The following is a 12,139-nucleotide window of genomic DNA, read 5'->3' as shown; positions in this document are numbered from 1 at the left end:
TAATGGCTGGAATGGAATCAATTGAACGGTGTCAAACACCACGTTTCATTTAGTCAAACACCTTGTTCCATTTATTATTTTCCAGCCATTACAATGAGCCCGTCCTTCTATATCTCCTCCCACCAGATTTTAAAATGTGTTCATGCTTTTCTCCTTTGAGAAAACAGCTGTTTCTAAGGGTGTGTGGCTGATTTCAAAACGTTCCCACGATAGGATACACCTGAGCATCCTCTGCTGGAGTAGGCAATCGAGGAGAGAAGCAAACTCCTTTTCACTTATTACCAAAATTGGCACTCCTACATATGGTGACCAAATATTTGTTTCCGTGTCACGGAGGAGAGGACAGAGGAATTGAGGAGAGGAGGTACTTTTGCCAATTGAGAAAAGACCTAAGTGTTTTACTTTCCCAAAGTCTGCCTTCTTCCGTCTCTACTCCACAGATGCAACCTTTGGTAATTTTCTAAACATTAAATTTATTAACCCTACAAATGTTGTTTCAAGCACCTACTTGTTAATTATTTTTTTTATTGGTACACTGTGTGATGTGAAAAATGAACATCAGTCCATAAAAGGTGTCTCTCATGCACCAGATATCCTTGAAGTGATCTGTTTGTGGTGCAAATAGCATAAGCGATTCTTGTCCACACTCCAGTGTGGAATGAATCCAGTGATCCAACACCACCATGAACATGACTGAATCTTTGAGTGTGTTTAACAGTGGTGTAAGGTACTTAAGTTAAAATATTTAGAATACTTAGGTAGTTTTTGGGGTATCTGTACTTTACTATTTATATTTTTGACAACTTTTACTTCACTACATTCCTAAATAAAATGTACTTTTTACTCCATACATTTTCCCTGACACCCAAAAGTACTCGTTACATATTGAATGCTTAACAGGGCAGGAAAATGGTACAATTCACACACTTATCAAGAGAACATCCCTGGTCATCCGTATTGCCTCTGATCTAGCGGATTCACTAAACCCAAATGCTTCCTTTGTAAATTATGTCAAGTGTTGGAGTGTGCCCGACTATCTGTAAAATAAAATTGTGCTTTCTGCTTTGCCTAATATAAGGAATTTGAAATGATTTATACATTTACTTTTGATACTTAAGTATATTTAAAATCAAATACTTTTAGACTTTTACTCAAGTAGCATTTTACTGGGTGACTTTTACTTTTACTTGAGTGACTTTCTATTAAGGCATCTTTACTTTTACTCAAGTATGGCAGTTGGGTACTTTTTCCAACACTGGTGATTAATTTGTTAAGTATTTGAGATTTTAGAACACTAACACCTCATAATTCATAACCGTTTGGACAACCCTCCCCGGCATAGGATAATGAACAATGTGTTTTTCATAAAAATTCTTTATTTTGTCACTGGAGCAAAGGACATTGTTGTTTACATTCAGAACACTGGGGCAGAACATGCTGCGGAGTGGGGCAGGTGTTGGTGCTCTCAGATAGTAATTTGCTCTGGAAGTTTATGGGTTGCAGAGGCTGTCGAGTCCTCCTGGCTGTTATCCACGCCCTGTGTGCAGCCTTTATCATTTGACGGTGTGTTGTCTTTCACGCCATTGGGAGTGTTGGAGTAGGTTGCATCTACACTCTCGTAGGGCTCTGAAGTCCACTGGAAAAACATTGAAAATAATGTATTACTACAATCTGAAATCTGATACATTATACCAGCTAAAAAGCACATTTTTGTAGAGGTTCTGGCCCATGTCTGATTGTGTCCTCAACAACTGTTGACATTAAACGCCTACATAGATAACCACAACATTGTTAAATGGTAATATAATTTCAAGAATTAAGCTTAATAAATGCTACTAAATATATTCTGGGGCGGGAGCTCTGGCTTCTACCTGTGTGGCTCTGCTGGTGGACCGGCAGGAGGGTCCACCCATGGAGGGTCCACCCATGGCGATGTTGACGCTGCTGGACGACTGCGTGTCCGTGGTGTTACCACCCTCGGCTGCTGACAGGCCAGAGATGACAAGGCCACTGGAGAAGCTCCTCTTGCCGAACTGCAGACTGAGGGTGGAGCTGGAGGAGGACACCTGGCTTGAGCGGTGGTGGGCTGCAGCCTGGAGCTGGGAGCTCAGCTGGCCCCCGGCCGTGGAGAGTCGTGGAACCTGGGAGAAGACAGAGGCGATGGAGGTGTTGAAGGACAGCTGGCTGTTGGAGAGGCGCTGCACCAGGCCATTGGCCGAAGCTGACACCTGCTGACTGTCCAGGATGGGTCCTGACTGGCTGGTGACTGGAGGCCGCTGGCTCTGGGGCTGCACTGAGCGGCTCCGGTACTCTCTCCTCCCTGGATGGATGCACATACAGATAAAACGGCCCAGTCTGTGTCAGAACCTAACATGGCAGAACCGTGAACATAGCTGTCAGAACCTAACATAGCAGAACCGTGAACATAGCTGTCAGAACCTAACATAGCAGAACCGTGAACATAGCTGTCAGAACCTAACATGGCAGAACCATGAACAAAGCTACGCAAGGCTCTACTTGAAGTGTAATTCTATCCTGGTAAGGAAACCAATTTAATGTTGTAACTTGGGTGAACTATCCCTTTAAATGTATCATGTGTGCCTCTCCTGTAGAGGACCAAACCTGCAGTGTGCTGCCTATTGGCCTGAGAGGTCCTGTTGGGCCTGGCCTGGTACAGACTCAGGCTCTGGGAGGTGATGGAGTTTGGGTTGTGGCTCAGAGAAGAGCCGCCCCCTGCACAGTCCACATCCTCCATGTTCACACCACTGTTACAGCTGGTCAGGTTATCCTTCCGCACCCTACAACACAAACACCCAGTAGGCCTATGTTACCTTTCTAAACACCTTGACAGCTTTATTAAAATGGAGTTAAAACATTGAACTATAACTGAAGGGCAATGAATCTGGATAAAAAAAAAATCTAAATCTGATCTCAAATGAAAACATGTCCCTATAAGTGGTTTACAGTGCAGGCCACGCCTCACACTAAACATAAAAAGGCCCATAAGCCTAACAGTAGATGGCAGGTATTCAAATGCACTGGATGCAGCTGAACATGTCGCAGCACTTTAGCCCTATATGGTTTGGGAAGTGGTGCTGTCACAGCAGGAAAGGCCCTGGTTGGATTCCATCCATAGGGGAGCAGAGCACAGGCAGACTGACTGATAAAGAAGACCCTCTGTTTCCCCTTGGCCTGCCTCCGGCAGCCAGAACTCACCGCAGCCACTTGGACAAGAGCCAGGTCTTGATGCCGTCCAGGCTGAGAGGGCCGCCCCAGATGCTCCTCAGCTGCTTGTGGGTGCCCATGTAGGAGGTGGTGAGGGGGGACACGTACATGGGGTAGCCCAGCGGCTGGTCGCATGACGAGTTGATCATGTTTCGGAGGGCCTGCTTGGAGTTCTGGATGCTGCCGCGCTCTGGGTTGCGGTTGCGTAAGAACACCAGCTCCTGCTGCTGGCCGGCCCACAGGCCCCTTACACACTCCTTATTGATCTAGAAGAGAGGAGAGGATGAAGAGGGTAGTATTACTGACATCTGAATACACATAACACACCGTCCAACTCCACATTTCTTTACTCTGATTAAATCACCATTTTAATCAACTGGATATGGAAGAACCATTTGGATCAAGTTTCTTTATGTATTAATCAAACCAACAACTCATCCACCCCACACTTCTCATGCTAAACTCTATCAATATGTAGAGTTGATCAGAGTAACTTCATCTCATGTTCCAGACAGCTTGAACTGACAACAATGCTGAATAATTCCAGTTTGACCTATAGTAACATAGCCCCTTCTGTAGATCTGAGATGACTGGATAGATGCAAGAAATATGGTAATAACTTCCGGATAGATGTAATAACATCATATTTATCCAATCCTCTCAGATCTACAGAGGTTGCTACGGAGTAGGGGCTTGGAATTCAGCATGTGTTCAGCACAACTGTACAGGTCTAGGATCAGGTTCCCCTTCCCCAATCCTAAGCTTAAACATTGGTGGGGGGAAATGCAAAACTGACCCAAGATCAGTGTCTAGGGGCAACTTCACCCTATACCATTCATCTCACATGCACCTTGATGACCTTGAAGCTGAGGTGGCGTTTGTAGAGCATGATGATCTTGTACTCGTCCGTACCATCGTCCACCATGTGTCTCAGTGTGAGCAGAGTGTCCCGGCTGGACAGAAACGCCTTCCTCCAGGCTGGGTCACTCTCATGGCAGATCACCAGACTGGTCTTGTAGTTACTAATGGCCTCGTACAAGATGGCTGGCTCCTCTTTCTCCTCCAGACATGTAAAGTGGTCCTGAGAGCAACCAAGGAACAAGAGCAGTAAATATATCACCGTGAGTAAAAGCTTTATTACAGGGATTAACTGAACCACTTTAAGGATGTGATTCAATTAAAGGAGCATTGTCGACAACTTATTGACCTTTAGAATGTAATTTACACTTGAGCCTTTATCCGCAGCATTTACAGCACAGGTGGCGCCTTAATAATGAGAGGACCGGAATAGAATAATAGCTGGAATGACATAAATGGAACAGTATCAAACACAGTTTCCATGTGCTTGATACTATTCCATTACAGCCATAAATATAATCAGTCCTCCCCTCACCAGCCTCCTGCGGTTTACAGTGAATTGCACCTTTTAAAAGCAATTTTTCCAAACAATGTGCCATTGATTGCCACCTGGCTTATATTTGCAGCTCCACTGTACATCAAGGTACACGTGCAGTCCACTGAGAAAGCACAGGAAGAGCTCAAGGTTAAATGTACAGTTACCTACAGTGGGGGAAAAAAGTATTTGATCCCCTGCTGATTTTGTACGTTTGCCCACTTACAAAGAAATGATCAGTCTATAATTTTAATAGTAGGTTTATTTGAAAAGTGAGAGACAGAATAACAAAAAACATCCAGAAAAACACATGCCAAAAATGTTAGAAAATGATTTGCATTTTAATGAGGGAAATAAGTATTTGACCCCTCTGCAAAACATGACTTAGTACTTGGTGGCAAAACCCTTGTTGGCAATCACAGAGGTCAGACGTTTCTTGTAGTTGGTCACCAGGTTTGCACACATCTCAGAAGGGATTTTGTCCCACTCCTCTTTGCAGATCTTCTCCAAGTCATTAAGGTTTCGAGGCTGACGTTTGGCAACTCGAACCTTCAGCTCCCTCCACAGATTTTCTATGGGATTAAGGTCTGGAGACTGGCTAGGCCACTCCAGGACCTTAATGTGCTTCTTCTTGAGCCACTCCTTTGTTGCCTTGGCCGTGTGTTTTGGGTCATTGTCATGCTGGAATACCCATCCACGACCCATTTTCAATGCCCTGGCTGAGGGAAGGAGGTTCTCACCCAAGATTTAACGGTGCATGGCCCCGTCCATAGTCCCTTTGATGCGGTGAAGTTGACCTGTCCCCTTAGCAGAAAAACACCCCCAAAGCATAATGTTTCCACCTCCATGTTTGACGGTGGAGATGGTGTTCTTGGGGTCATAGGCAGCATTCCTCCTCCTCCCAACACGGCGAGTTGAGTTGATGTCAAAGAGCTTCAGATGGGCCTGTATATGTATTCTTGTGCAGGGGGACCTTGCAGGATTTCAGTCCTTCACGGCGTAGTATGTTACCAATTGTTTTCTTGGTGACTATGGTCCCAGCTGCCTTGAGATCATTGACAAGATCCTCCCGTGTAGTTCTGGGCTGATTCCTCACCGTTCTCATGATCATTGCAACTCCACGAGGTGAGATCTTGCATGGAGCCCCAGGCCGAGGGATATTGACAGTTCTTTTGTGTTTCTTCCATTTGCGAATAATCACACCAAATGTTGTCACCTTCTCACCAAGCTGCTTGGCGATGGTCTTGTAGCCCATTCCAGCCTTGTGTAGGTCTACAATCTTGTCCCTGACATCCTTGGAGAGCTCTTTGCTCTTGTCCATGGTGGAGAGTTTGGAATGTGATTGATTGATTGCTTCTGTGGACAGGTGTCTTTTATACAGGTAACAAGCTGCAGTTAGGAGCACTCCCTTTAAGAGTGTGCTCCTAATCTCAGCTCGTTACCTGTATAAAAGACACCTGGGAGCCAGAAATCTTTCTGATTAAGAGGGGGTCAAATACTTATTTCCCACATTAAAATGCAAATCAATTTATAACATTTTTGACATGCGTTTTTGTGGATTTTTTTGTTGTTATTCTGTCTCTCACTGTTCAAATAAACCTACCATTAAAATTATAGACTGATCATTTCTTTGTCAGTGGGCAAACGTACAAAATCAGCAGGGGATCAAATAATTTTTTCCCTCACTGTACATATTCTACTTCAATAAGGGAGAAAGTGAGAAAATGCTATTGTCTTCAAGGTAGAATATTGTGAATACCTGATGGAGCTTAACCTGTTACATCTAGGGGGCAGTAATTTCACGGCTGGATAAAAAACGTACCCGATTTAATCTGATTATTAGTCCTGCCCAGAAACTGGAATATGCATATAATTATTAGCTTTGGAGAGAAAACACTCCAAAGTTTCTGAAACTGTTTGAATGGTGTCTGTGAGTATAACAGAACTCCTATGGCAGGCAAAAACCTGAGATGCTTCTGTTCAGGAAGTACCCTGTCTGAACATTTCTTGCCCTTCTTTATTATCTCTGTCGTTTACAAAGGATCTCTGCTCTTACGTGACACTTCTCACGTCAACAATGGAGTCTCACAGCCCGGGAAAAACAGGAATGATGTCATTCAAAGCCCTGGCTGAAGCACACGAGAGCAAATGCTGAGTGGTCAGTCAATGAACTAAGCCTTAGGCGCGTGACACGCCCCGCCCCCGGCTTTCGGTTTTTTCCTCAGTTTACAGACAGGCAGATTCCCGGTCGGAATATTATCGCTTCTCTACGAGATAAATTGCATAAATATTGGTTTTAAACAGCGGTTGACATGCTTCGAAGTACGGTAATGGAATATTTCGAAATTTTTTGTCATATTTTGCGTCATGCTCGTGGCCGAGATTTAGCGTTGGGATAGTGTCTAGAACGCACGAACAAAACGTCGCTGTTTGGATATAACGATGGATTATTTGGGACCAAACCTACATTTGTTATTGAAGTAGAAGTCCTGGCAGTGTATTCTGATGAAGAACAAGCAAGGTAAGAACATTTTTCTTATAGGAAATGTGATTTTGGTGAAGGCTACACTGGGTGGGTGTCTAAATAGCTAGCCCTGTAACGCCGGGCTATGTACTTACATTATTGCAAAATGTGCTTCATCCGAAAAGCTATTTTAAAATCGGACATATCGAGTGCATAGAGGAGTTCTGTATCTATAATTCTTAAAATAATTGTTATGCTTTTTGTGAACGTTTATCGTGAGTAATTTAGTAAAATCACCGGAAGTGTTCGGTGGGAATGCTAGTTCTGAACGTCACATGCTAATGTAAAAAGCTGGTTTTTGATATAAATATGAACTTGATTGAACAGACATGCATGTATTGTATAACACAATGTCCTAGGTGTGTCATCTGATGAAGATCATCAAAGGTTAGTGCTGCATTTAGATATGGTTTGGGTTTATGTGACATGATATGCTAGCTTGAAAAATGGCTGTGTGATTATTCCTGGCTGGGTACTCTGCTGACATAATCTAATGTTTTGCTTTCGCTGTAAAGCCTTTTTGAAATCGGACAGTTTGGTTAGATAAAGGAGAGTCTTGTCTTTAAATAGCTGTAACATAGTCATATGTTTGAAAAGTGTAAGTTTTCGGATTTAGAGGAGTTTGAATTTCGCGCCCCGCCCATCATTGGATATTGGAGCAGACGTTCCGCTAGCGGAACGTGTAGATGTAAGATTAAGACTCATCCTCACGCCTGGGACCACCACTTTCTGCAGCAGATCCATGTCTGTGAACACCCACTCATCTTTAGTAGCGATACGGAAGTCTCCTTTGAACAGAGTGTTGAACCCATACAAGAAGGACTCCAAACTGAATTAGAGACACAGAGAAAGGGAGCATTGTCAACGTTTTTATCACATTACAGCAACAGAGGGGTAGAGACTCACATCACGTATCACTGTGATACAACAGAGAGCATTAGCTGCCCCCTTCTGGAAAATCAAGGAAACTACAGCTCATTATTACCCTCCTGGAGGGTAATAAAACCCCATAATAAACACAATACAACATCCCTGGAGGGTAGTAAAACCCCATATATAAACACAACACCCCTGAAGGGTAGTAAAACCCCATATATAACACAACATCCCTGGAGGGTAATAAAACCCCATATATAAACACAACACCCCTGAAGGGTAATAAAACCCCATATGTAACACAACAACACAACATCCCTGGAGGGTAATAAAACCCCATATATAAACACAATACAACATCCCTGGAGGGTAATAAAACCCCATATATAACACAATACAACATCCCTGGAGGGTAATAAAACCCCATATATAACACAATACAACATCCCTGGAGGGTAATAAAACCCCATATATAACATCCCTGGAGGGTAATAAAACCCCATATATAACATCCCTGGAGGGTAATAAAACCCCATATATAACATCCCTGGAGGGTAATAAAACCCCATATATATATATATAACACAATACAACATCCCATAGTATATATATATAACACAATACAACATCCTGGAGGGTAATAAAACCCCATATATAACACAACATCCCTGGAGGGTAATAAAACCCCATATATAACACAACATCCCTGGAGGGTAATAAAACCCCATATATATAACAACATCCCTGGAGGGTAATAAAACCCCATATATATAACAACATCCCTGGAGGGTAATAAAACCCCATATATATAACATCCCTGGAGGGTAATAAAACCCCATATATAACATCCCTGGAGGGTAATAAAACCCCATATATAACACAACACAATATCCCTGGAGGGTAATAAAACCCCATATATATAACACAACACAACATCCCTGGAGGGTAATAAAACCCCATATATAACACAACATCCTTGGAGGGTAATAAAACCCCATATATAACACAATACAACATTCCTGGAGGGTAATAAAACCCCATATATAACATCCCTGGAGGGTAATAAAACCCCATATATAACATCCCTGAAGGGTAATAAAACCCCATATATATATATATATATAACACAATACAACATCCCTGGAGGGTAATAAAACCCCATATATAACACAACATCCCGGAGGGTAATAAAACCCCATATTTAACACAACATCCCTGGAGGGTAATAAAACCCCATATATAACACAATACAACATCCCTGGAGGGTAATAAAACCCCATATATAACACAACATCCCTGGAGGGTAATAAAACCCCATATATAACACAACATCCCTGGAGGGTAATAAAACCCCATATATAACACAATACAACATCCCTGGAGGGTAATAAAACCTCATATACAATACAACATCCCTGGAGGGTAATAAAACCCCATATATATAACACAATACAACATCCCTGGAGGGTAATAAAACCTCATATACAATACAACATCCCTGGAGGGTAATAAAACCCCATATATAACACAATACAACATCCCTGGAGGGTAATAAAACCCCATATATAACACAATACAACATCCCTGGAGGGTAATAAAACCCCATATATAACACAATACAACATCCCTGGAGGGTAATAAAACTTCATATACAATACAACATCCCTGGAGGGTAATAAAACCCCATATATAACACAATACAACATCCCTGGAGGGTAATAAAACCCCATATATAACACAATACAACATCCCTGGAGGGTAATAAAACCCCATATATAACACAATACAACATCCCTGGAGGGTAATAAAACCCCATATATAACACAATACAACATCCCTGGAGGGTAATAAAACCCCATATATAACACAATACAACATCCCTGGAGGGTAATAAAACCTCATATACAATACAACATCCCTGGAGGGTAATAAAACCCCATATATAACACAATACAACATCCCTGGAGGGTAATAAAACCCCATATATAACACAATACAACATCCCTGGAGGGTAATAAAACCCCATATATAACACAATACAACATCCCTGGAGGGTAATAAAACCCCATATATAACACAACATCCCTGGAGGGTAATAAAACCCCATATATAACACAATACAACATCCCTGGAGGGTAATAAAACCCCATATATAACACAACATCCCTGGAGGGTAATAAAACCCCATATATAACACAACATCCCTGGAGGGTAATAAAACCCCATATATAACACAATACAACATCCCTGGAGGGTAATAAAACCTCATAACATGAAAGGAATGAATATTTGACAGTTATGGAAGGTTCACCTGTTGGACATGTTATGAGATGCTGTCCCCAAGGATCTCCTGCCCAGCACAGACAAGGCATAGCACAGAGTGATCAGAGGGGAGTCCTCGTCACAGTCCACAGGCTGGCAAAACACAAGGGTCAAAGGTCATCAGTGTTCACATCCTCTGAAATGACCAGCAGCAAAGAAACCAAACGGTACAACATGGGGTCATCAAGACTGCACGTCTTGATAGGGCCCTGTTTTTTCCATGACCTTATCAGGAAGAATAAACTAGTTGCTAGAGTTTTCCTGACCATGAAAAATAAACTAGACTTGGGCATGGAGTTTTCCTTTCTACATGCATGATTGTACTGTTCATTGCAATCTCACATCTCCACTCACCTCCTCCAGTTTGTTGGCACAGTACTGGATCCACTCCAGATAGACGTTACAGAAGCTGGCCCTGGTGACACCCTGGAGGCAGTGGACGTAGTCCTCGTCTGTCTTAACGCTGAACACGGCCGGGTCTCTCTCGATGTGGTGCCACTTGGTGTAGGACACCAGAGCCTTGGTGATAGAGGGATCCTTTATCCACGTCTGCAGCTTCAGGGACTGGATCAGGTAGTAGATTATGCTCTAGAGGTGAAACAAGAGGGAATAAGGATTGATGATGAAATATATATTTTTATGGCCTACTCCTTGCTTGCAAAGGTTTTGAAGCTCAGCAGTTAAGCTCAGACTTAATTGCTTTTCAAATAAAAGCAGTAATGAATTACAAAGATGTTAAAAGTATAAAACTACATGAATATTAAACTGCTTAGATCATAGGTTAAACTCAAGTCTTTATTGTCCGTTACATTTCCATAAGAAGTCAAAAGGTATACAACCTTCAGATAGTAGCTGATAAGCAGTTTGCGCAGGTCGTACACCTGAAGCATGGCGGCAGCGTTGTTCTCGCTGATGCTGTAGCCCTCCAGCAGATACTTGGTGGTGGTGACCTCCCAGGCCAGCCATCGCAGGTTGAAGGCCGCATTGCAGGACAGGACGTGTGGCAGGTGGCCCGGCTCACAACAGCAACAGGAATCGTCCTCCTCCACCCCCTCAGTGATGGCCTCTACCTCCCTCTGCTGGCAGTATGTACCTGGGGAGGAGAAGGGAAAAGGAGATACCTAGTCAGTAGCACAACTGAATACATTCAACCGAAAGGTGTTTTCCACATTTAACCCAACCCCTCTGAATCCGAAGGAGAAGGACCACAGACCATGTTAATGGTGATTGTACATCTGTGGTCGAGATGTAGGGCTTATGATTATTAGAAAACAACTTCAAAGAAAATTTGAATATATATGTTTTTTTTTTAAGAAACTTGTAACATTCAACACAGTCAAGATATTTCCCATATCAGTAGAGTCATCATAGCCACAGTCCCTGCCAGAGCATACAGTACTATGGTCACAAAGGGCTGTGGAGAGAAAGGGAGAGAATGAGAAAGAGGGGGAATGAGAGAGAAAGAGAGAAAGTGGGTGAGAAAGAGAGAGAGAGGAAGTGAGAGGGAGAGATAGAGAGAGGGGGGAAAGAGGGAGAGACAGGCGGAGAGGGAGCGAGAGAGAGAAACATAAATGGGGAGAGCAAGGGAGAGAGGGAGAGAAAGAGAGGGGGAGACGGAGAGAAGAGAGAGGGAGCGAGAGAGATGAGGAGAGAGAAAGGGAGAGAGAGAAGAGAGAGAGGGGAGAGAGAGGAGAAAAAGAGGGAGAGAGAAACATAAATGGGGAGAGCAAGGGAGAGGGAGAGAAAGAGAGAGAGGAAGCGAGAGGGAAATAGAGAGAGGGGGAGATAGAGAGAGGGAG

At 43.1% G+C, this 12,139-nt stretch overlaps 1 protein-coding gene across 4 annotated transcripts in view; it reads right to left on the bottom strand.

Moving 5' to 3' along the window:
• Positions 1 to 1,356: 1,356 nt before the first annotated feature.
• LOC115152843 (pecanex-like protein 2) overlaps positions 1,357 to 12,139 on the bottom strand; it is a 34,822-nt gene continuing 24,039 nt past the window's right edge. For 2 of the 4 annotated variants that reach the window (XM_029697714.1, XM_029697716.1), the window contains exons 26-35: positions 11,180 to 11,433; positions 10,695 to 10,928; positions 10,330 to 10,433; positions 7,841 to 7,971; positions 6,378 to 6,391; positions 4,076 to 4,306; positions 3,217 to 3,491; positions 2,623 to 2,798; positions 1,872 to 2,320; positions 1,357 to 1,636 (exon numbers count right to left, since the gene is read on the bottom strand). In XM_029697714.1, the coding sequence (XP_029553574.1) occupies positions 1,466 to 1,636; positions 1,872 to 2,320; positions 2,623 to 2,798; positions 3,217 to 3,491; positions 4,076 to 4,306; positions 6,378 to 6,391; positions 7,841 to 7,971; positions 10,330 to 10,433; positions 10,695 to 10,928; positions 11,180 to 11,433 (2,039 nt within the window). In that variant the 3' untranslated portion in view covers positions 1,357 to 1,465. Of the gene's footprint in view, positions 1,637 to 1,871; positions 2,321 to 2,622; positions 2,799 to 3,216; positions 3,492 to 4,075; positions 4,307 to 6,377; positions 6,392 to 7,840; positions 7,972 to 10,329; positions 10,434 to 10,694; positions 10,929 to 11,179; positions 11,434 to 12,139 lie in introns of those variants that run through there. The other 2 variants (XM_029697715.1, XM_029697717.1) reach the window with 2 other exon arrangements.

This window comes from Salmo trutta, chromosome 18 (genome assembly GCF_901001165.1).
Source record: "Salmo trutta chromosome 18, fSalTru1.1, whole genome shotgun sequence".
Taxonomy (NCBI): Eukaryota; Metazoa; Chordata; class Actinopteri; order Salmoniformes; family Salmonidae; genus Salmo; species Salmo trutta.
Note: the sequence above shows the minus strand (reverse complement) of the source record. Positions and strands in the feature narration are given on the sequence as shown.